Source organism: Hippoglossus hippoglossus, chromosome 22 (assembly GCF_009819705.1).
Source record: "Hippoglossus hippoglossus isolate fHipHip1 chromosome 22, fHipHip1.pri, whole genome shotgun sequence".
Lineage (NCBI taxonomy): Eukaryota > Metazoa > Chordata > Actinopteri > Pleuronectiformes > Pleuronectidae > Hippoglossus > Hippoglossus hippoglossus.
The window spans coordinates 23,801,180-23,826,678 of NC_047172.1; the positions used below are offsets into that span (position 1 = coordinate 23,801,180).

The following is a 25,499-nucleotide window of genomic DNA, read 5'->3' on the forward strand; positions in this document are numbered from 1 at the left end:
CAACAACCCAAATACTTGATACTATTAAACTGTATATACTAGTTTAATTATTTTTATATTTTTATATATTTCTGTATATATTTTATATTCCTTACACTTAAGTATTGCATGCACTTATTACTTGCTGATGCCTTTTTGACTCTTGCTGCTGTAATACTGCAAATCTTCCCATCGTGGGACCAATAAAGGGTTATCTTATCTTATCTTACCTTATCTTATTAACATTTGGAAGAATATGCACCACTTGTGTACAATCAATTGTGGGGTATGGAGTTTACGTTTAAATGGGACTTTTGAAAAATGGGACTTTTAAACCCTCCATTAACAGGTCCTGTTGTGCTGTTGAAAATAAACGTTAGAACGAAATTTAGAACCATATAAGTTAGAGAAAAATCTGTTATTATGGAAGTTTGGATGGAAAAAACAAATGATCACTTTTTGTTCTTTGCTATTGTGGAAACAGATTCATAGAGGTCACAACACATCATTATGCATTTAAACCGAAATCGGACGACTTCAAGTTGAAAGTAGTAACACCCCAGTACGAAAGGTGGCGGTGTGCACTTTATGATCACTGTTTGCGACCCGTCATAAAACCAAAAAAAGAGGTCCTGTTTGTGTTGCATGTATTTTCGTCCACATCCGGTTTAGTCATGGGTGTGTTGTAAGAGCGACAGAAAACAGTTTAGCAGCACCGAGGCGAGGAAATAGTTTTAGTCTTCATTGGTCCAAAATGTGTAAGTAAGACTTGTCTTTAATGTGAGATTAGTTCTCCTCTTAGAAGTCTTTCACCGCACGTACTTGTAACGGGTTTACCACACTAGCTACCTGTCAACTAGCTAGCTAACTCCATCCCACTGCTCTGTACTAGTCCGAGCGCTTCATTAGGTTATGTCTCTGTACTGGAATAAAGACACGATTGTGTTCAAACAGGGGTTAAACAGCGACTAATAAACTGTAACTGTGTCCTAGTGGCGGAAGTGTGGTTCAGTTCTCCTGGTTGTTTTGGTCTCGAGCTAAGATGACGTTTCTCTCCAGAAAGCTCACAGTGTGAAATACTGTTGCATAGATATCACCTGTATTTACTGACAGTAACAAAACGACGCACATCTCCTCCTCTGTCCGACACAGTGTGAATTCTGTCAGGTACATAAACACATCTCCACGTTAGCTACCAGAAATGAATGTTGACCTCAACCGCCTAATTCCACTAACGTTAATGAATGAACAGATTTGTGTTCATACTTAAAAACCTGTAACAAAGTGCTTGTGCTGTCAACGTGTTTGCTGCTGTCTAAGTTGTGTGTCTGTCCTTACAGCTGTGTCCATGAGCTCAACGTGTCCAGGCCTGTACTGTGGCAGGATGACGGTCAATGGATCAGTGGAGGGAGAGTGTGGCGTGAGTATTAAACACCATATTTACGTCTGACTGCTATGTTGTGTCTGTCTGTGGGACATTGTCCATCATCCATCAGTGCTATGAAAGAGATGCTAAGATCCAGTTTAGACCTGATATTAACATCCGTCCTGAGGGACCTGATCACAAGCATTACTTTCAGGTCTGAACGCAGCCAGATGCGTCCTGACTTCTGATCACTCAGACCAGTCAGGGTTTTTCCTACATAGAGAATTGTGAGGCGCCGCCTCCATCAAATTTCATGTCGCCTCCCGGCGGAACTCTAGTACAGTGGAAACTGCTTATGTGCATTGAAAATAAAAAAAATACTTAACACCTGTATGTCAATTGCATGTAGCCCATACACGACAAATAGTCATACTTATAATTTTATTAATTGGAATGAATCATTACAGGGCACCACCTCCTGTATCGATAACCAAACTGTAAATCTCAGATTTGTTTTCCCCTAAAAGTGTGGGGACAACATTCATGGGATGAACAGTGAAGGCATGAATTCAAACACTAACAGGAACAAGCTGTTATCATAGGAGGGATGCACAAATATTCACAAAATACATCTGTTTATAAGAAAAGTTTTTAAAATCCCCAATCACTATTACCCTTACTTAACAAAGAGCAGTAATCCAACTACAGCCACAACAAGCAACCATGAGCACAAGCGGCAATCTACTAAACAAGCAAGCAGCAGGTCATGTGGGCGACAGTGTCTCACACTAGCTCAAGATGGCTGACTCAACTGTGAGAACAGAGAGATGGCAGTTGATGGCTTGCTCCTGCTACCACACTATCTCTGCACCAATGGTATTTGTGAATACATGCAAATGTGTACTGTGTGTGTTAGCAAAAAGAGGAGAGAGATGCATGCAAAGCAATCCCAGTCACTGTGGTGAGACACATTCATTTCATTTAAGTCCTATTTTACCACACAGTGACACAGCAGGCCTGGTGCACATCTTCTAACTGGGGAAATCCCAATTCATATGCTTTACTTATGGTGAGTGCATAAGCAGTCAATGATGTGGGGGTGCACAGTTCTAATCTCAGTCGTCTGTGTGTGTCCTGCCAGGTGTGTCCTCGTGGAGAGCGGTCCAACCTTCAGAAGGTATGTGAACGCTGCGCTGAGTCGCCTGATCTCTACGACTGGCTCTATCTGGGATTCATGGCCATGTTGCCTCTGGTGCTGCATTGGTTCTTCATTGAGTGGTACTCTGGAAAAAAGAGGTGGGCTCACGCACAATATGACACACACACAAACACACACACACATTGACTATAATCTCAGCATTTGTTTGCTTAGTTGCAAAAAATATGTCAAATGAGGAACTGCAATGAAGAAAAGTAAGAGTAGGGATTGCTTGTAAGTCATTATCCATGTTGCATGAACCGATTTTGTTTTCTTTAGAAAAAGGTTCACATGATAAGAGAGTGACGAATCAGAAAGGTCACCCTGTGACTGATGACCCAATCTGGAAGTGAACTTGGGTGTCTATGATTTTAAAAGTGAGTTATAAGCACTTTAAAACTCCAGAGTAGGGTGGATGTCAGAAAATGCAAAATGGTTGTGATTTAAAACAAATCATATCAGTGTGGAAGTAGCCTGGATGTGTGTGAGCAGCGACAGTGTAACTTGTTACTTTTGTAGTGTTGAGACGGGACTGTGTTTACAGTGGGGCTGAGTTTAATTTGAGCCTACTGCTGCTCTACGTGTTCCGAAAGATCTCATTTACTTTGTTCTTTTTGTTCCTGGAATACTTACTCTCCATATGCTTTGTTTGAAGTCTGTAGTGTGAAACTTAGTTCCGTGTTTGTGTTGTTGTGTGTTTAGTTCCAGTGCTCTTCTACAGCACATCACAGCCATGTTGGAGTGCAGCGTGTCGGCCGTGGTCACTCTGCTGGTCACCGATCCGGTGGGAATACTCAGTATCCGCTCCTGTGGTGTCCAGATGCTGTCAGACTGGTACACCATGCTATACAACCCCAGCCCAGACTACATCAACACCATACACTGCACCCAGGAGGCTGTCTACCCACTGTAAGTGCTGACGTCTGGGTTGCTTTAAAAAAATGTGTTTATTATGCAGTTGAAGACAGAAAATGGAACACATACACAAAAAGATGGCAGCAAGGAGAAGTCTTTGAAACAGTATTTACATGTTGCCAAGTAAATGAACCCTCTGAAACTGACGTCTCTCATGCTGGCTGCAGGAGATTGTTGTTGTCATATTGTTCGCTTGTGATGACGTCATTACGTTACGTTACGTACTGTGATAATTGTGGTAACAATGGGTGGTGGTGCCAGGGGATTTCTGTCATCTGCCTGTGGGGGATCATAATAACACATGATTTATAGATAGTTCTTTTTGCAGTTTTTAACCAAATTTGGTGGAAATGTCTTTTTCTTTCTTTTTTACATTTATTTAAATACTTTTCTAAATCTGTACTTTTATCAGTGTGGCACACTGTAAAGCCACTTATTATATACTTTATAAACGTAGCCACTCAAGTCAAAGTATTTTATACCTTAATATAACATCTTGCAGGATATGAATCTTGTTGGTCCTGTGTTGTGTGACATGTATGTTTTACCAATAATCATCTAATTATTGATAATTCAGGGGAAACTCAGTGTTGTCACCAACTTTGGCAGCATCAGTATCTTTTGAGACCATAATATACCTTTGTGACATCACTGCTTTCTGGTTTTGTGTCCTCAGTTACACTATTGTGTTGATCTACTATGCATTCTGCCTGGTTCTGATGATGCTGCTGCGCCCTCTGCTGGTGAAGAAGATAGCTTGTGGTCTGGGTAAATCTGACCGCTTCAAAAGCATCTACGCTGCTCTCTACTTCTTCCCCATCCTGACAGTGCTGCAGGCCGTGGGAGGAGGGCTGCTCTGTGAGTTCATATTCCAACCTGAACTACTGTTGGAGAGTTGTGTCATTTTTGATGTGCTTGGGACCATATTACACAGCTGTTAAAAAACGTCAGGTTATGGTGTTATTTCTTTTCATGCACTGGTCAGTTTTGAGATTTGGGGTTATTTTGCTTAATATATCTTCTTTCAGACCAGTGATAGAAAACTGTTAGGTTGTATTTTACTTCACTTTGCCTATTTGCATCTTTAGATTTAACTATATATACAATACATGCATTATCTTTAAAGGTGGTTTTCTCGAAATGAGTTTGTTCTAACGCTCTGAGACAGAAATGTCCACCTCAGTATCACCTACAATCACCAAACCCTCTAGGTTTATTCCTGTCTTTATCCTGAGAGTCGATTGAGGGTTTGTTCTCATATTATTCAAACCCTGATTTATAGAACCCTTTTTCCCTGGTGAAAAAGAATTTACATGGATATCGCCAGTATTTTCTGATTTTACAGAATGTTAAAAAGGAATGTCCAAACTCCCTCCCTCTAATATGTCAACAAAATGTATTTCCTTCAGATTTCTGTTTGAGAAATGTATGTAAACTAGAGCCCATTTAATTAGATAATGTAACATTTCCATATTTAAACATATCATTTCAGAGAATGTGTAATACAACCAAATATCTGTGTTGTAAGTGAATCAATGGGAATTTTGGGGATATCTATTAGCTAAACATTTGAATCCCATATACATGTAGTGTAACACCTAAAATAATAACTAGTTGTGTAGGTTGACGTGTGTGTGTGTGTGTTTCAGACTATGCGTTTCCTTACATCATGCTGGTGCTGTCTCTGGTAACACTCGCTGTTTACATGTCTGCCACTGAGATACAGGTAACCACACTCACTGCCCCTGCATCTTAGTCATATGTAGTAGTCATATCTTAGTCATATGTAGTAGTCATATCTTAGTCATATGTAGTAACATTCAAAGTGTCGTCACACCTGTAAATTGAACTGACTAGTTTTGACCTCCTCTAAAGTGGGCTTGCTGTGGTAGTCTGCTAGCCACACCGTCTGTTTCCTTTTTTTCAAGACATAAAACTTTATTTTTGTGTATCAGTGGTAGAAGTGGACTTTCACAGTCTGTGTAATTGAACACTGCACACAACTTCAAGTGAAATCTAACGTCACAGATCTCAGTCAGTTAACGCTCTAAAGACGCTGAGCCACAGACACTTGTTAAATGTCCGGTGTAATTGGTAACAAGTTCTCACAAGTTTACCACCTGTTGGAAGATTTCCACACAGTGGCATCCTTACTCTAAAGCATAAGAGCTGCTTATACTTAATACTGGAGTGAGTGAGACTTTTCACTATGAATAAATCTTACTTGTTATTTCATTTACTATTGTGTCACTGCATCATATTATTTCTCATAAAACATTGTTAAATTAAAATTCTAGTTTCTAACTTTCGAAATTCTAGGCCTTGCAAACCCTTTCAGACTCATAGAGCACTTGATAAGTGTCTATTGGAAGCTGATCTCAGTGTGTTTGGTCCTAACCTCTTTCCTCTGTTCATCCCCCACCAGTCTTTCAAACACCTGGTTGCTAAGAAGAAGCGTCTGGTCGTCTTGTTCAGCCACTGGCTGCTCCACGCGTACGGCATCATCTCCATCTCCCGACTGGGCAAGCTGGAGCAGGACCTACCGCTGTTGGCCCTGGTGCCCGGCCCCGCCCTGTTTTACATCATCACGGCAAAGTTCACCGAGCCCAGCCGCATCCTCTCTGAGGGCGGCAACGGCCACTGAGCTGCTGCCATCAGAAGTCTGACAGAAATGGCAGACATCAGTGTGTTAGTCATTAATAATCCAGTGTGTTTAAATGTCTCATTTAGTTTTACAAATGAAATCTATTCTGTGTAGAATGATTGAAACTGCAAATGCTCCCAGTGGAGAAGCAGCAACCAGTCAGTATTTATAGTTGAACTTTGTTGAAGAGTAGAAAACTTGATTTATTGTCAAGTTCACGTCCTGTTTTCTCACTCACATGTCTTATATCCGTCTGACATCATCCCAAAGTGTCCTGAGAGGTGTTTTTTTTAGCACTTTATTCAATGTTGTACATATTTTTTGTAAAACACAGTACATGATATAAATGTAGAGTGAAGGTGGCCTTGTCACTCAGACCTCCTCTAGGCCTCATGTATATACCAAAGTGCGATAGAAGTTTGCCTCAGCCTGGAGACACTGAGTCTCATTGAACCATCACATTCTAGTGACAGAGCTGAGCATCTTTTCCTCTCATAACAACAACCCTGAGCATCTTTGAAAAACCCACTTCTGAAAAATCCTCCATTACTCCTCAAATGAAAATGACATGATGTTGCTTGATTTGCACAAGACAAATTTATAAAGGTTGTTTTTCTCTGTTAATGTTACTTTGTTTAATTTGAATTCACTGTGTCATTTATCAGTTTGTCTTGATCAAAACAAGCACATTAAGAAGCCTGGACAGAAGTACAATTCGATTCCTTTCAGCTTCAGAGGGCTGGGATGTGATTATAAAAGGAGCTGAGCCCCACCCTCGCTCTAACAAGTGGAAGAAGCTACTGGACCATAAATGACAGCAATGTGTTAGAAATCTGTTAAGTTCTTTTGCTCAGGTGCTGCGAAAAGACTTGGCTGCAGCAGACTCTTATTATTAAAAAAACCCTGAGGTCACTGAAGAGTAGTAGGTGCTACATCTTAGTGGGTTTTTTCAAAGCTCGTTCGGGGTTTATCTCATTAACAAACATTACAACATTCAAGAGGCACACACTTCTGTTAGTTGCGGGGGGTTTGTATTTAAGTGAACTTCGTTGTAGTTGTGTATAGAAGCACCTGCCTGTGTTTCTGTGTTTACTTTGTCCTTTTGTACTGAACCAAGCTGTGATCCTTCAAATGGTCTTCATGGGGTTCTCAGTTGAAGCTGCTTATGTTGTGTATATGTATATGATTGTAAATATAAGAGTGCTTGTAAATATCTGTATATCTGTGTTCAGTGGGATCTGCTTCATGCACACAAGCTCCATTTGCAAAGAAATGTTTGTCGGTAATAATAAAGTCTGAATTACCACTGACAACATGTCTGTTGAGTGAACCCTGTACTAGGGGACTTATGACTCACCTTTCTGACTCTCATAAACACATACCTGCTGTCAGGGAGGTGTTTATTCACTTCAGAATGGAGACATGTCTCCTGCAAATCTAATCCAGCTCCATTCAACACAATCCGCAGAGCACACATGTTGTGGCAAGAAAAACCCTGTGCCCATTAGACTTAGTCATTAAAAGAACGGCATGGTGGGGTTTATTCAAGTTTAATACAAATAAAGTTTACTTGTACATATTCACAAATCACAGTTTTCCTCATATGGCTTAACAATCAGAGCAAGGTGCAACATCCTTAACCCTTGACTAGAGTGAGGTAAAACTAGCAAAGAACAGAGGGGGAAGAAACAGAGAGAGCTCAGAGAGAGTCACAAGTGAGCGATTTTTGAGCGACTTTTCACTATGAATAAATCTTACTTGTTATTTCATTTACTATTGTGTCACTGCATCATATTATTTCTCATAAAACATTGTTAAATTAAAATTCTAGTTTCTAACTTTCGAAATTCTAGGCCTTGCAAACCCTTTCAGACTCATAGAGCACTTGATAAGTGTCTATTGGAAGCTGATCTCAGTGTTTTTGGTCCTAACCTCTTTCCTCTGTTCATCCCCCACCAGTCTTTCAAACACCTGGTTGCTAAGAAGAAGCGTCTGGTCGTCTTGTTCAGCCACTGGCTGCTCCACGCGTACGGCATCATCTCCATCTCCCGACTGGGCAAGCTGGAGCAGGACCTACCGCTGTTGGCCCTGGTGCCCGGCCCCGCCCTGTTTTACATCATCACGGCAAAGTTCACCGAGCCCAGCCGCATCCTCTCTGAGGGCGGCAACGGCCACTGAGCTGCTGCCATCAGAAGTCTGACAGAAATGGCAGACATCAGTGTGTTAGTCATTAATAATCCAGTGTGTTTAAATGTCTCATTTAGTTTTACAAATGAAATCTATTCTGTGTAGAATGATTGAAACTGCAAATGCTCCCAGTGGAGAAGCAGCAACCAGTCAGTATTTATAGTTGAACTTTGTTGAAGAGCAGAAAACTTGATTTATTGTCAAGTTCACGTCCTGTTTTCTCACTCACATGTCTTATATCCGTCTGACATCATCCCAAAGTGTCCTGAGAGGTGTTTTTTTTAGCACTTTATTCAATGTTGTACATATTTTTTGTAAAACACAGTACATGATATAAATGTAGAGTGAAGGTGGCCTTGTCACTCAGACCTCCTCTAGGCCTCATGTATATACCAAAGTGCGATAGAAGTTTGCCTCAGCCTGGAGACACTGAGTCTCATTGAACCATCACATTCTAGTGACAGAGCTGAGCATCTTTTCCTCTCATAACAACAACCCTGAGCATCTTTGAAAAACCCACTTCTGAAAAATCCTCCATTACTCCTCAAATGAAAATGACATGATGTTGCTTGATTTGCACAAGACAAATTTATAAAGGTTGTTTTTCTCTGTTAATGTTACTTTGTTTAATTTGAATTCACTGTGTCATTTATCAGTTTGTCTTGATCAAAACAAGCACATTAAGAAGCCTGGACAGAAGTACAATTCGATTCCTTTCAGCTTCAGAGGGCTGGGATGTGATTATAAAAGGAGCTGAGCCCCACCCTCGCTCTAACAAGTGGAAGAAGCTACTGGACCATAAATGACAGCAATGTGTTAGAAATCTGTTAAGTTCTTTTGCTCAGGTGCTGCGAAAAGACTTGGCTGCAGCAGACTCTTATTATTAAAAAAAAACCTGAGGTCACTGAAGAGTAGTAGGTGCTACATCTTAGTGGGTTTTTTCAAAGCTCGTTCGGGGTTTATCTCATTAACAAACATTACAACATTCAAGAGGCACACACTTCTGTTAGTTGCGGGGGGTTTGTATTTAAGTGAACTTCGTTGTAGTTGTGTATAGAAGCACCTGCCTGTGTTTCTGTGTTTACTTTGTCCTTTTGTACTGAACCAAGCTGTGATCCTTCAAATGGTCTTCATGGGGTTCTCAGTTGAAGCTGCTTATGTTGTGTATATGTATATGATTGTAAATATAAGAGTGCTTGTAAATATCTGTATATCTGTGTTCAGTGGGATCTGCTTCATGCACACAAGCTCCATTTGCAAAGAAATGTTTGTCGGTAATAATAAAGTCTGAATTACCACTGACAACATGTCTGTTGAGTGAACCCTGTACTAGGGGACTTATGACTCACCTTTCTGACTCTCATAAACACATACCTGCTGTCAGGGAGGTGTTTATTCACTTCAGAATGGAGACATGTCTCCTGCAAATCTAATCCAGCTCCATTCAACACAATCCGCAGAGCACACATGTTGTGGCAAGAAAAACCCTGTGCCCATTAGACTTAGTCATTAAAAGAACGGCATGGTGGGGTTTATTCAAGTTTAATACAAATAAAGTTTACTTGTACATATTCACAAATCACAGTTTTCCTCATATGGCTTAACAATCAGAGCAAGGTGCAACATCCTTAACCCTTGACTAGAGTGAGGTAAAACTAGCAAAGAACAGAGGGGGAAGAAACAGAGAGAGCTCAGGGAGAGTCACAAGTGAGCGATCCCTCTCCCAGAAGTGCCTGTCAGCGTTTTATTATAATTGACAAACGTCTAGTTATGAGAGCAGCATGGCTGTGGGGACAGCCGTGGATCACATGACTCTGCTAATATAATTCAAATCAAATATGCAATAATCACACAGTGACACCCAAAGAACATTTTTAGGAACGCTCACTTTTAATCATACAAAGTGCACTTAAATTCAACATTTCTTTAGCACATAAATCTCTCAGTACAGATGCCTTACAAACAAAGTTATGATAAAAAGAATAGATTTTTCTTAAGGGCCGATGCAGCATGAGTTTCAGTGAGCGAGTGGTAATGCTTCCCCTGTACTCAGCAGTTACATTTAGAATCAGTGAGATGACTACAGTGTGTGATCTGTTCACATGGACGCCTGCACATTTGAATATGTCAACACAATGTACAAAAACAACAGAAGAGTGAAATGTGATTAACTGTAAAAAACTACCTGAGACTATCATTACAATTAAAGGTCCAACCAAACTAACATCCAGCTCCTCGTGTTCCCACACTGTTACGTATTTACTGTCCTTGTTTCACAATTCATCTACATTCATACGCAACCATTTACAGTGAACAGTTTTGGGGAGAAATGATGCTGCAAATATTTTTAAGATAGGCTAAATGTGAATGTATTTAATCTGAGCAGAGCAGTTAAGTGTTGACTCCTCTCGGTGACTTCAGCAGATCGTGTTTAGGGAACTTGCACACTTGCTTATGGCTCATAAACGATAGTGGTCATGTTAGCAACTGTGGAGTCAACCATGACTTAAAGCTCGAGAACGACTCTCTCAAACAAAAACAGAACAATCATCCATCCAACAACACGTCCCACAGAACACTAAACATTTAGGTTGGTCTTTCTGTGACTGGATGTTGGAGAGGAGGCTCAGACTGATTGTCAAACTTTAGATTCAGGAGGAACAGTGCACATTCCATCCTGACCGTTGAACACTGGACCAGCTCTTTACCCTCGCAGGAGTGCTAAGGGGATTATGGGAGTTTGATCATCCAGACAACATGTGTTTGGTAAACTTGCAGGAGGCTTATGGCCGTGTAACCCAGGTGACCCTGTGGGGGGCACTGCAGGAGTCTGGGGTTAACGGTAAATGGCTCTTCTAGTCTTAAAGACCACTGAAAGGACTTAACTCCACGAGCCACATTCACCTACTGACACACACACATTCATGCAGCACTTCTATACTTAGATATGTTACTTATACATCCCACAACCACATTGATGGCCATTTGAGGTTCATCATCTTGCCCAGGGCATTCAAAAAGGCATTCAGGGCTCTATTAAAATGATATAAACTCATGGAAAAGAATGCATTTAGTTTGCATCCAAATCCATTTCTGTTTGCTTAATTGCAGCAAACATTGTCACTGTGCCAGGCTCATGGTTCCAAAGGTGTATTTATAGTCTCTTAAAGGCATGGTTCACCCAAAACGCCTGCAACGCTGTTTACCCCTGAAACTCCAAAAGTGTTTAGGGTGAACTATTCCTTTAAGAAATGGGTGTGTTTTGGGAGTAACATGCAACAAACCAATCAGAGCACCAGCTCCCAATCCCTTTATAAGCCAGGTGAGCTGGCACCTTGATGGATTCATATTATGATGGTGGACCTTTCTGGCAATAGGAGAGAACATTTCTCTGCAGATAAAAGAGATCATGCGCGCGCGCGTGCGTGTGTGTGTGTGTGTGTGTGTGTGTGTTTGTTTAACAAGCTGAATGTGCACTAGTTGTGCATCTGCTTTTGTAAAAGCATATCCCTCTCTGATAATGAGCGTTAAAATAAAAGTCAAATTCTGCACCACTGTCTCTTTCCACTGCCTCAAGATATCATGCACCAAAAAGGTGTCTGACCACACCTCATTTTAAGACCAGCACACCCATGGGTGCTTAGATGGAGGCGGGTACATTTGCATTACACTCAGCACTGCCCTGTTCCAGGTAGTTAGGGCCCTTAGAGTTAATCCCCCTTAAATAAAACAGGCCGATAGGTCCAGTTAACCTAAATGTCATGCAGACTAAAAATACATATTGAATATACACAGCATTTTGAAATGTAACCAAAGCCCTAAGAAACATCCTGGGTGATATGCTTATCTTGACATCATCAGTTTACCCGACCAGCGCTATGCAAACATTAACACTGTAAAGTCCCTCAGCTGAACATTAACTGGACTAACTGGAAGACAAAGCAAACTGTACGTTACTGTAAGTTTCACCCAGTATACAAAGGTACTCTGTCAATCCACAGTTGAATTGGAATGAGAATATTTGATCTGTTGAACACATTTTCCAAAGCAAATCCCAGTTTTAAGTTTTATCCATTTTACCAATTTCAAACCTTTCCATGACTGTGAGAATTGCATATTTACATTCTTCACATTTCTGACTACTCCCTTGAGAAGACTTCTACTTGTATTTATTAGACATGTGCAATTTCAGGGCTATTGATAGGTCTGTTTGAACACGTTTTTGTTCAACCACTTTTCCATTCATCAGAATATAGTGTGCATTCATAGCAGAAGTAAGTTTGGACCACAGGCCAATTATTTCTTCACCAGTGATTGGTGGGCCAGAAGATAATCAAAGGTTATTTCAAGAGATGAATTTGTGACAGACTGTTAGAGAGCGCTTGGTGAACTGCTCACAGAGTAAACATTTTACAGCAAAACAGGTTTCAAAAGAACAAATTATGTATTCTGTGTCAGCTTACTTCCAGACACTGTTTCCCACGCTTAGTGATTGAAGTCATATTACTGCTGTGCCTGCACGCCACATTCACAGTGTATGACAGCAAAGTGTGAGACTCCACACAGATGGGTGCAGTTTGATCTCCTGAGCACTGGAACTCTTGGCCTCTGACTCAAACAGAAACAAAGCATTTCCCACCATGGGTTTCGGTTCCTTTAAATCACAGGATCAATACCATTATGTCACGTCAGCAGCGGCAGCAGGACAGCTCGCTTGCTCTCTACTGAGGCTGGAGACGCTCCAGACCAGACAATCCAGAAGAATCCTGACTCAACAAGCTTTACAGCATTTCCAGAAAGCAGCTAAGGTCCGTCTGTCTCTATCACTACAGAGCAGTAAAGCCCTCTCCACAGCCCCCCCCCCTAAAAACCATAGATCCACCTAATATTCCGTCATGACATCCGTTGCTATTACAGTCCTGCATGTGTAAGTATTAACCAAAGAAAACAGCAGGCTTTGCTTATCGTCGGCTCTCATTACTTCTGGATGTAGATGATGATGATGCACAGAGTTCCCACCAGTCCCAGGGCCTGAATACCCAGGAACCAGAGCAGCAGCCAGAAGAACACAATCACTACCGGCTCCACTATCTTGTCTCCAAAGTACATCTGGCTGAAGCCCATCCCTCGCAGGCACTTGTTGAGCATCCCAAACAAAGTCCCCATCCGCTCACAGTCATCCAGCTGAGGCTCTCTGGTGGTGGGGTCGTCCACATGGGGCCACCCGGCACTGGGATCAATGGGTGGTCCAGGTCGGGTCTGGCTGCCATCAGCCTGTGGTGACAAAGTTACAGACATGAACAGAGCTGCTCCTGCCCACTGTAACTCCTTTAGGCCTGATGTTTTCCCAGATGTGCCCCCACCTTTTGTCTTACCCTTCTTAACCGAACCCCAAAGCCAAAACGGGAATACAGTTTCCTGAATGGCCACTTGAGACAGGCTCCAAAAACAAGTCAATCCCCATAGACCCACAAGTTAAAATAACCAACTTTGCATCAGAATTAATTACGTTTAGAGATTTGGTCTCTACAGCTAATTCCCCCTTCATGACAACTTTAGAGGGGCTGACTTTTAATTCAGGGGGTGACTTCTTTATCTATATTTACTCATCAGTTTAAATTACATTAACGCTTTAAATGATGCGTAATTAGGGGTGTGACTACTTTGAGTCTCAGATAGGTGCTAGCTTTCACTATCTCTTGGAGAAGTTTTGATGCAACTGTTGGTCATAAAATATGGTTTGCTGACTTGTTATTGTCCTAACAGGGTAATAGAAGAAACATGTGAAATTTGCAGCTTTCGCAGGGAGTAAAATTCTAATGCTATGTGTGTAGGAAATATGCCTGCACAATGCAACAGAGACTGTGAATACTGAACTGATTATGAGCGCTTGAACTTCGGAATAAGGCCCTTTAGGCACAGTGAGTGTGCAAACCATTTTTTTAAAGCTTTAATGGTTACAAAAAAACTGCTGCAAACAGACAATTTAGTATGGCCTTCGCAGGATACTTTAACAATTTAAATGTCCCTTGACCGGAAATAGCTTCTCAACTCCTACTCTAAAGCATTGCACTTCCAACTTCCTCAATAACGAATATCACCACGAACAAAAATCGACTTCACCCATCAATCTGAAACTCTTACAGAAAATGGAGAAGTTTAAATTTATAGACTAAAACTTTGAAGTTTCATTTCAGGGAAGGCCAACTCATGTGAATTACACTTATGTCAAATACTTATGTCAGTGACAGTGATTTGAATCATATGTTATATCAATCACATCATATATATATATGTCATGAGTCCCAATACAATTTGCTAAATGGCTGGCCAATGACAAGTAAAGAAAGTATAAGACAGATGATTCCAATAAAAGATTAAAGAATGAAAGAATTCCACCAAAACAGTCAAGAGTTAACAAATACATTTCCAACCAACATCTGGATGTTGTTTGGTGTAAATCTGAACGTCCATTGTGGTCACATTGGGGACATGACCTTTGACCTCCAGAGGTCGTTAAAGCTCTCCTCCTGGTGGAAAGGAGTCAGTGTAACATCCTCCTGTCAACAGACTGAAGCTGAGGACACGCTGTCGGTGAGCTTCCTCCTGACTTTGTTCAGATTCTCTCGGAGCTCATGATGAGAATCTGTCACATGATGTTTTCTCTCGTTATGATGAACATGTCACAGTTAGCACTGAGACAGCAGCTCATCTAAAGCTGCTGAGCTGCCCTATAACCCAACCCACGCCTCACAGACCAGGACATGAGGAGTTTATCACATAAAACGTCTTTTTCCCCTCGCGTGGAGTTAACTACTGTATCACATTGTGTGTATTACCCCCAGACAGCTCTTATAGCTCTTATTAACCGAGGAGGAACTTACATGAGTCTCATATACATCCCGATTTCGATACTTGATCATGTTAACGCTGTATATGCACGAGTCGTGTTCTTTAAGTGCTGCGCCGCTTGTTTGAGAACGTTTGATTGTGTAAAAGTCGGCTTTCTGAATGGAGTTTGGCTGAGGCGCTGCTGTCGCTAGTTTTAACAGGAATGAATGAGAAGCACGATCCCAGATGCTCTGTGAGCGGAGCTACGACACAGCGCGGCTCCCCTGACACCTGCTCCCCGGGGTCCCACGTTAGGACGACGCGGCTAGCACGACATCCGCTGAAGAGCTGCTTTACCCGGTGACGCTGGAGGTGTGGTGCGGTCTGTCGTGGAGCTGCGTGTCCGCCTCCTCTCCGGTTCAGCGCCGGGGGCTCCTCACGTTCACGTCGGTTAAAAACATGCCGGTCTGTGACAGGCGGTGCAGCGGACATGTTTCCACTGCGGTAGAGCCAGGCTTCACTCCGGAACACAGGCAGGGCCAGTCACCTTTGTTTAGCGGTGCTTGTCTGTACTGAGCATTACGGTAAGAACGCGGAAGGAACAGATTTCAAAATAAAAGCAACTTCCGGTGGAAGTGACTCCCCCCCCCTATTATTCATCAAGTTTGTCCGTCAGTCAAGTATAACTAAATGAACAATATACGTAAATATAAAATTGGAAATATTGTTTAAAAAATACCAGCCCCTGTATATCAGTTCAAATTGAGATCCAGAGTAATTGATTTAAATCGATATGCATTTCACCGGGAGGTTATTGTTTCAATTGAAGGTTTGGAGCAAAGAAACTAATTCTGTCGCACCAATGCTGTCATGATCGTCAAGTTATTAGTGAGAGCAATACAACAAAATCATGAGGAGTAGTTCATGGAAACACAGTAACTGCACACAATCAAAGACACCACATCACCACGTCATGGTGTCTACATTTCTCACTAAACATAAACTGAACATAAACTATTCTGAATGTATGAAACAAGTCAAAACATCAACATAACATGACTAGACTCATCACGAGACAGCCACCGAACGCTCCCATGAGCCTCTGCTCACATGTTGTCCAATAGAGCGACCGGCTCACCGATCACTACAATATATTTAACAAACAATTAGACTGTCATTTTCTTTTTCCTAATACCTAATATGAAAATAACTTGGTGTCGGCCATGGCTGTTGTCAGCAGTGATGAATTCTACAAGGAGCTTCCGCGCTTCCTTATTGTATGTTCTAGGATACACTGGACTCTCCTTTATAGCTGCTTTCAGAAAGGCAGTTAACTCTCCAGTTCCTCCGTATTTTCTCCGGAGGATGAAAGAAAGAAGAGATGAGAGAAGGCGAGACAATGTTGTCCCACAATAAAGTTTCAGCGTTTACAGTGATGCACCAAATCCATAAATATAAGCTGTATTTCCTCTCGGCCACATCTGTCCAGTCAACAGTAACGTTGAAGAACAAGCATATTGAACTTACAGTTCACATCATTACAACAAAATACAACATCAAAAACAAGATGTTTCTCCTTCACACTTTCCTTGACCCCATGACATTTTCCATCCAGGTCAAAGAATAGTGGATGAGAAAGCAGCTGTTTTCTTCTTGACCTTGTTTGGTTTTATTGTTATTATTTAGTTCCAGCTGAGTCTTTTGTAAGTGTCTCTCATTATTATGTATCGAGTAACTAAAAACACAATTAGTCCGCAGTCTGTTTTATTGCAGATGTCCTGCAGTTTCAATTTGGATGATTTCCAGTGAGATCCAGTGAGGAATTTAATTTGTTGTGACTCTAATCAAGCTCTGTTCTCTACTTCTTTTCCCACTCCATCTTCTTTCTGTAGATGTCTTTCTTTCAGATCTTCATTCCATACCTTCTTCTACTGTTTATGATTTTATGTGTGGGATTTTATGTTGTGTTTTAATTCTTGGCATTGTAGTGTTATTTGTTTAGTAATGTGTGGTTGGCAAAATGATCCACTATTTAATGTCGAGTATGAGTTGGTATCCACAAAAACTGTACCTGTGTTTTCATGGCATGTCTGTCTTACCTTTTTCAGAGTCACAACACATACAACACATTACCCATATCAGCCTATAAGATAATGATCACTCCCAATGACGTTATTGGTCAGTTTCTAGGAATTAAATTCAGTTCTATTTGTATAGCGCCATATCACAACATACATTATGTATAGGCACTTTACATAGTAAGATGGAGACCTTCCAAAATAATAGAGAATCCCAACAGTTCCAGTAATGAGAGAAAAGTATTAACGAAAAACTTACTTACATTTATTTACTGCCAGTAAAATTATGAATGCAGGGCTTCTATGCTTTTTAAGTGTGCATTTCTTACACTATGGACTAATGTAATTATTAGTGTTTTATTCCTTATGTTAACATCAGTGTTAACTTTCAGCGCTATATAACAATATTCAACAGGACAGTGATGTGTAATAGTCTTCAGGACTCTACAGGGTGATGGTGTTAACGTTTTCCGGGATGCCTTAAATACTTGGTCTGGCCCTGATGTTGTGATTTCTTCGTCTGACAGTGAGGCGTGGGATTACATGCCGCATGTACACAGTGTAATCCCAGCTAATCTGGGATTCTGTTTCACTCTGCACCCTGGTTACAATCTCAGACTGAGGAGTACTGGGAATATGGAGAAACAAATGGCCTGCCGGAGAACGGGGCTCGTCTGTTGAAAGATGTATCTGCTGCTCCTTGCTCACATCTTGCAGTCGTCTCTGTTGGGAGTCCACTCGTGCCCGGCTTTTTGTGCGTGCACGTATGGGAGCAGTGGAACAGCACAGCTCAGGTTGAGTGAGGCTGACTTCGTTCTCATCTGTGTGTGTTCGTGTTTAAGTGATTTGTCTCTCCATGAATAGAACTCAGCCTGTTATTTTCTTATCTTAATAATATGATCAAAGCTCTATTTGAGCCAACGCTGCAGTGCTAATACAACAAATGTTATAAACTTCATCAAATGTTTGCAAATCATTGAATAGCATCCTGCATGACAAAAAGAATTGTTATCGTACGGTCCATCATGTGAGTAGTAGTTTACATTCTGTATAAAAGTGGTTGATATGAACAGGAACAGGACTGCAGTCATCTTATCACAACTAAATCTGGTGCCCGCTAACAGCAAAGTATCAATGCTACAACAATGCCACATACAGTGTATCACATAGTGTTGCTTTTGGATGAAATATGATCTGAAAGCAATAAGATTAAATTAATAAAAAACATTGACTTCCCGAAGACCATCTTTATGTATGGAGGATGTTAGGTGCCATCAGAAATATTGCATAGTCAACATTTTTCTGTGTTTAATTGAAATGAATAAAACATTTATGAGTAAAAATGACATGTGACAAATATGTATTTGTAATTGAATTTCAAGAATATTTTCTTAAGTCAAATGGATATTTTTATTCATTCTTAAAGAAAATAAAACATTTTAATCCCATAATTTAATTTTATCATCACATTATAAATTATCAACATATTTGATGATTATTATTTTTAGATAGTTGTGATATTGTGTAGCTTAATGCAAATCAAATAAATAATCTATACAATAAAATATAACATTTCTTAATATAAAATACACTTTGGTTTTTGTTTATATGTTAGTTATTAAAGGCACCATGTCCATTGCTGGTGGTAGTAATGTGGAACCTAGACAGAGCCTCTGGAATAATTGGTTTTGATTTGATAATCTATTCAATAATACATTTTACATTGTTTAATTGTGGTTAGTTTATAATTAAATCAATTAAAAACATTTTTTTTGTCAATTCCTTTCCAATTCCTTTATTCTGTAATTAAACTATACATGTTTAAATAAATTGCAATGTTATTAATCTAAACAAAATCTACTTTAGTTTTTTGCGTGAATATGTGCAGACGTTAGTTTCTTATTTTAAGTCATCTTTCTCTCTCTTTCTGTCACCTAAATGTAGTGAAGGGGTAGTGGAAGCTGACGTTTTTCCCTCTGTTGTTTGGATCAATAAGGCATGTAAATGAGTACTTGTAAATGTTTTATGAGAAGCACTTACTGTAGAGCCTCTACTATTATGAAACACTCCAAAACCCATATAACAGGAACAATATGCCAATAAAATAGAGGAGGAGGACTGATAATTCAACTGTGAATGTTTATGTGAGAGCTGCACTCAGCAATGTAAGGCCTAAAAAAACATTCTGGTTAGAAAACTACCTACAGATGTGTGTATAAAATGTAAACTCCTCACAGGAATTGATCATTAGGTATACAGTGAAAAACTATAACCTTTCAGAACATAAACAAAGATCATTAAGGGTGAATAAATACATATCTGTGTTTGTTTTCAACAGCAGGTTGGTGCAGTGCAGTGACCCTGGAATCGTATCTATTCCCATCAATGTCCCAGCTGACACAGTCAAACTGCGTCTAGAGAAGACCTTGATCTCCAGGGTGCCCCGGGCAGCCTTCTACAACCTGTCAGAGCTGCAATTCTTGTGGCTGGTCTACAACTCCATTACATCCATACACCCTAGCAGCTTTGTCAACCTCAAGGCCCTGCGAGAGCTCCGCCTAGATGGGAACCTCCTGTCATCCTTCCCCTGGGAGGGTCTCAGGGACATGCCACAACTCCAAACTCTTGGTCTCCACAACAACCGTCTGTCCAGCCTGCCTGCCCACGCTGTGCTCTTCCTCCCCAACATCACCTACCTCGACCTGTCCAGCAACAGGTGGGTCCACAGGCTGCATGGAGCCAGCCTGATGTAAGGAACTACAGGGCAGTCAGTCATGTTCAATAGACATGTTCAACTATCCTTTCTTTCCTTTCCTTCCCTTTTTGTCTCTCCTTGTGCTTTTACTTCTCCTTCCATTTGCTTAATTTTCTTTCCTGTTTTTCTTATCATCTTTCCATTTCTTATAATCTTTCCTGTAATTAAATGTCCTCTCCTCTCCTCAGGCTAACTATTTTACCTGCAGAGCTGCTGGACCTCTGGTTTCCTCTGCCAGGACAACAGGAGGGTCAAGTAAAGAGGAGAATATTGGGTACAGTATGTTTGAAGAAATGGGGACACATAATATTCTACTGCTGTCTGAAGCAGCTACAACTGATGTAGATCAGCAAAGACACAGAGAGGCCTACTGTCTGTCAGACTCAATGTTTGTAACGTTATACAACACCACACACATGTTGAACTAGAATATCTCGATCCTTTGAGTTTGGATTTTTGACGTAAAGAGTCAAATAATGACGTAAGTGTTAAGCAGTTCAAAAAAGGGATAGACACGGCTCCTCCTTTAAAGGTGGGTCCAAGCAAATTATCTTCCAGACCTTCAAATAGCATCATGTTTTACTCCTCTCTTGGAAATGTTCTCTTGAACAATCCACTATAGTAGTAGTCAGTTCACAAGTTTTGGGAAATCTTTGCACACAGAATTTGCAGTTCTGTTTTGTTCCTCTCCATATGTGCTGAAAGGCAGACAAGGTTCCATCACATCATTTTTGAAAAGAGAACATTACATTAATTGTACACATTTGTCACCTGCCTAAAGAGGGAAAGAGGGTTGATCTATTGTATATGACAGCTCATGTGTCACTACTGAAAACACTTTGATGTGCACAGTTGAAAACCTGCCACTGCAGCCATCTCATTGTCCTCAGGCATTCTCCACCCAGTGCATGACACATAGGCTATCAAACATGACATCAGTGTTAACAAGTCAAATTATCCTGAATACCCAGGTCTCCATGACAACCCTTGGTTATGTGACTGCCAGATCTCCATGGTGATGTCCTTGTCCATGTCTCTGGGGAGTCCTGTAGTTCTCATGGACCAGTTTCTGATGTGCAGCAGGTCTCTGGGTCAGTCAGCGATGCTCCTGACCCAGGCAGATCTGTCCCGCTGTATGAGGCCCTCGGTCCAGCCTTCAGCCACCAAAGTCATTTCTCCTTTGGGCAGTAATGTAATCCTCCGCTGTGACGCTAGTGGCTACCCAACCCCAACCCTAACCTGGATCAAAACCTCATCTTACGCTGGTAAGTAGCCTAGGGTTAGTCTGCTCTCTGGTGATTCACTTTCTGATTTACGTCACTAATGTCTGAGCATTAGTCATATTGTAATTTTATTCTTTTTACAGATTGTTGCCAGCAACAGATCCCTGAGAACTCTGAACAGCTACCCAGGAACTTGGAGAGCTGTAAGTGGTGCCACTCTGTCTCTTTCAAGATATATTTTATAATATATGCGGTTCACATTAGGGGAGGCACATGGTGCAATAATTAACTATCAGGGTGGGGAATGTTCAGCCTTCGGGCAGTATGCGGCCCACACGATTGTTTGATCCGGTCTGCGAGGCAATTCATAAATACAGTAAAAAACAACAACACACACTGAACAGCGACTCTAAATCTGTGAAGTGCCATGAAAAATCCCTTGAAAACCGGTACTTCTGCATTTAGCTGCTCTGTGTCTCATCCCCTCTGAGTCTGGGAGCGAGGCAGATTTACCCACACACACAGGCCCCGGGCCCCGCTCACTCACACACTGACGCACGGAGAGTGAGGCAGAGATAAGAGGAGAACCTGGTAACGTGAACAAGGCGGTAAATGTCCAACACAGGCAACATAAGTGTAAATACAGGACGACGAACCACCAATGATAAATTATTCGTGTCACTGTTTCAGGATCAGAGCAGCGGTTGGTTTGTACCGTGTCAGAGTCTCAGTCTGAGTGTCCTCCCTCCACCCTCCTGCTGAACTCACTTTAACGATAAACACCAACACTTATCACAAGTTATCAGGACCTGAACAGTACTGAAGTTTACTTTGTGGTTATTTGATAAGCTCCAGAGTTTGTGAGTCACGTGTTCTCACACACACACAATAGAGGACAACGCTGGAATATTAACCTAATACAATACAAAGCTAAAAGCTCATGTAAATCTTAACCACCCCATCCTGTTTGCTGAGCTGTTAGTATATATCCTGAGCCAGATATTTAATATTTATTCAACAGCAGCTTTTGTTAACAGAGCCAGAGCGCCCATTTGATTTATTGTTGTGGTTATTACCCTTTACATATTTTTAATTCAAATGTCAGACTGAATATTCTTAAGAATAAAGTTGATTGCTCTTTGAAAGGGTGAACTTGCATTATTATGCTATAAAATTGTCATTACATCAGAGGTATGAAATGGTTTTAAAATGATGACAATAATATCATTCATCACAATAATTCTGGAACTATATATCGTCCAACAACAAAAATTATTATTGTAACAGGCCTGCCTTAATATTTTGAATAATGCCCCAAGTTAGAGGTTTCCTTGCACAGTTACACATGTCCAAGCAAAATTGGTATTGTACGATGAAAGATCCTTAACTAAATAAATATTGAATATAATCGTTTTGAGACCTTTTGAATCAGAATCGATTAATTAATTAAAATGACCCTTGAAAAAGGTGCCCCGCCCCTGCCTTACAGCAGAAAATAGATGGATGGATGAGAGGGGATCAGAGGGAGCCAATGTTACACACAACACCCTTGTCCCAGAGGGATAATGATGCACTCTTAACAATATCGATTCAATGGAATAAAAAGTTACTAATGATATCCAAATAAATCAACAATATTAATAAATAAATAAATACAAATAATGAATTTATGTTACGGTTAAGTGGAAAATATTGGTAAAGTAATGGCTGGTGAATCTGCTACACATTCATTTGAAAGACACCTCTGTCTCTAATTTCCTCTACTCTCCATGGCGGCTGCTCTCAGACTAGCTCATAATACATAAGACCTGCCCTTTCCCTTGCTACGAATGTCTACACCTAATGCGTTTAGTTTGACCTCAAAGTGTGAATCCTGTATCATGACCAAACCAGGTCTGACAGAACAAAGGTAGGACTTGGTTCTGCAGGGATCTGTGTTCTCTAATTCTATACCACATTGTGATAACAGACAATTGAATATGCTACAGTTTGAATGCCTCCTCAAACTGCAAACCTTTTCACACCAGATGCAACTGTAAAATCATTTGACACAAATTACTTAAGCATCTCTGAATAAAATTTTTTTTTGCAACACTGTACATATAGATACAATAGGTCCATTTGAAAAGTCAAAAAGTTACAGTAAAGTCAATCAGCCAACCTGGAGAACTAATTGTTGCCAATGAGTAGGTTTTGGGCTGGATTGGATTACTAGATTTGTAGAAGAACTTGAATTTATTTAGGTCTGGCCTCAAAGATTGCCTCTGAGATTGTAACCATTTTATGTTCCAGTTATGCAGGAATCTCCTCGAGTGGGGGTTCGCTGGTCGATAATCAGCCTCAACGGGTTGTCATACAAGGATGCTGGTGAATACCGCTGCCAGGCACGGAACATGGCGGGAATATCCGAAGCCCTGATTAAACTGAAGGTAGTGGGCAACACGAGACTCCGTCTTCCGAGGAAGAAGTCCCAAAAGACTCCATCCAAATCAAAAAAACGGAAGCCAAACCAGAACCCAGGTACTGCCAACACCCCCTCAGTGAAGGGGAATCAGATACTCCAAAACATCTCACCACCGTCCACCAACAACATCCAGACTGTCCCTAACATTGTGTCCAAAGTACTCCCTGTAGACAAGAACATTAAAAGGCCTAAACTGAACAGTGCAAAGAAAAAGAGCCAGAAGTCCACCAAGTCTACATCCGAGTCCTCAAACAACTCTACAACTGCTCTTTTGTCAGCAACACTTCTGTAATCTGATGAAGGTAGCCAGGGTCAGTGACTTGGTCGACATGGAGATGCAAATAAACGTCATTGTTTATAAACCTGTAGTTTAAGTGTACTGTGCTTTTTTTGGGGGGGGGGGGGCGGCGGCATTCTACACAGTAGAATAATAGACAGTTCATTGAGGAGCTATGCTGTCAGTTTGTAAAAATAAAATGTGTGACACTTGGATGTAGCGTCAGTGATGCACCTGCAGTTCTGGTTTGTAGCGGATGTGAGTGAGCTGTATCCATGCTGGAGATCGACGCCCAGTCATGTTCACAACTTACTGTTGAGTCCATGTTGATTTTTCCACTCTCATTATCCTTTCATTATTTAAGCAGGTTGCAAAATCAGATCATAAAATTGGTTCTTTGTTTCTTGGCTAGAAACCATCACCTCTTACCTGAATCCTAAAAGGTATCTCTCTCTCATGAAGCCATATCCCTGCTGTAACCTGAAGTCATTTTCCCACTGTGGTGTGAATGTTAAATACACCATCTCTACATTTAAGGTTAGACTTTTTGATAAAGCCTATAGTTGGGGCTGGATCAGGTGAGTCCTGAACCATCCCTTAGTTATGCTGCTATAGGTCTAGACTGCTGGGGGAACTCCCATCATCCACTGAGCACTATTATTATTGTATGAATTGTTGCTGCTGTCATTAACAACATCTTAACATCCATAATAACCACTCTTATTGTTTTCATTATAACAACTAGTCTGTCAGAGCTGAAACATGATTGTTACTCAACTGTTCCTGGTCTTTATTAACATTTCTCTGACACTTGTGGTCCCCCATATTATCCTCAATGCACAAACGCCCAAATTAAACTGCTCTTTCCTCCTCTAGACAAAACCCCGTCTTTGTCAACTGAACGCGGTCGCACCTCTGAAATGATGAGGACTAGTGGCTGGTTGTCCAGCTAGCGTCCAGCTGTGTCTCGTTGCTGCCACCATAAGAGGGCAGTATACTACTACAAGATGAATGCAAACAGGCAACATCAGATCCTATATGATACAAAGTGCAATTCTGAGATCAGATGTAAGGACAGATACCACTTCCACAGAGGTATCATCTAATTTAGTCTGGTATCTTAACTTTAACAGGTTGAGGACGACTTGCTCTGCTTTCACTGATGGCACACCACTGATTTCAGGCCCTGCTGATACTGAAACGAGGGGAAACCTTTCTGCACGGTTAATCCTGCTGGTGCGGTGCAACACAATGCAGCCATTGTGTTGCTTTGCGGTTCACACATCCCTCTGTTGCAATCAGAATTTTGTTGACCAAAAAGCAAATGCAATAGACCCCCGACCCCTCTGGGTATTCACTGGAAACAAGACAGATTCCACTGTAACCAACATACTTAAATTTAAATCTGATGGGGATTCAAACACACATGTAGACTTATTTTTAAAGTTACTTACAGATTACACGTTCTGTCCACATGCATGTACACAGACAGACAGAAAGTTAAGATGTTGATTTACAGACAGATTTGTCAATGTTTAACAGGAGGAGGCGTGTAAACAGCACAGAGGACAGAATAAATCTC

The 25,499-nt window shown here is 41.0% G+C and overlaps 3 protein-coding genes across 3 annotated transcripts; 2 read left to right on the forward strand and 1 right to left on the reverse strand.

The window, feature by feature from the left end:
• The first annotated feature begins 609 nt into the window (after positions 1 to 609).
• Positions 610 to 7,436, forward strand: jkamp (jnk1/mapk8 associated membrane protein). The gene is made up of 7 exons (XM_034576908.1): positions 610 to 737; positions 1,320 to 1,399; positions 2,487 to 2,641; positions 3,246 to 3,452; positions 4,135 to 4,316; positions 5,108 to 5,184; positions 5,884 to 7,436. The coding sequence occupies exons 1-7, from the start codon at positions 734 to 736 to the stop codon at positions 6,100 to 6,102; spliced, it is 924 nt and encodes a 307-aa protein (XP_034432799.1). The 5' UTR covers positions 610 to 733; the 3' UTR covers positions 6,103 to 7,436.
• Positions 7,437 to 10,156: 2,720 nt separating this feature from the next.
• fam241a (family with sequence similarity 241 member A) lies at positions 10,157 to 15,705 on the reverse strand. The gene is made up of 2 exons (XM_034576329.1): positions 15,478 to 15,705; positions 10,157 to 13,563 (listed from the first exon to the last, which is right to left on the reverse strand). The coding sequence occupies exons 1-2, from the start codon at positions 15,610 to 15,612 to the stop codon at positions 13,267 to 13,269; spliced, it is 432 nt and encodes a 143-aa protein (XP_034432220.1). The 5' UTR covers positions 15,613 to 15,705; the 3' UTR covers positions 10,157 to 13,266.
• Positions 15,706 to 17,451: 1,746 nt separating this feature from the next.
• lrit3b (leucine-rich repeat, immunoglobulin-like and transmembrane domains 3b) lies at positions 17,452 to 24,005 on the forward strand. The gene is made up of 6 exons (XM_034577095.1): positions 17,452 to 17,992; positions 19,537 to 19,914; positions 20,142 to 20,227; positions 20,925 to 21,218; positions 21,320 to 21,379; positions 23,469 to 24,005. The coding sequence occupies exons 1-6, from the start codon at positions 17,883 to 17,885 to the stop codon at positions 23,930 to 23,932; spliced, it is 1,392 nt and encodes a 463-aa protein (XP_034432986.1). The 5' UTR covers positions 17,452 to 17,882; the 3' UTR covers positions 23,933 to 24,005.
• The last annotated feature ends 1,494 nt before the right edge of the window (positions 24,006 to 25,499 follow it).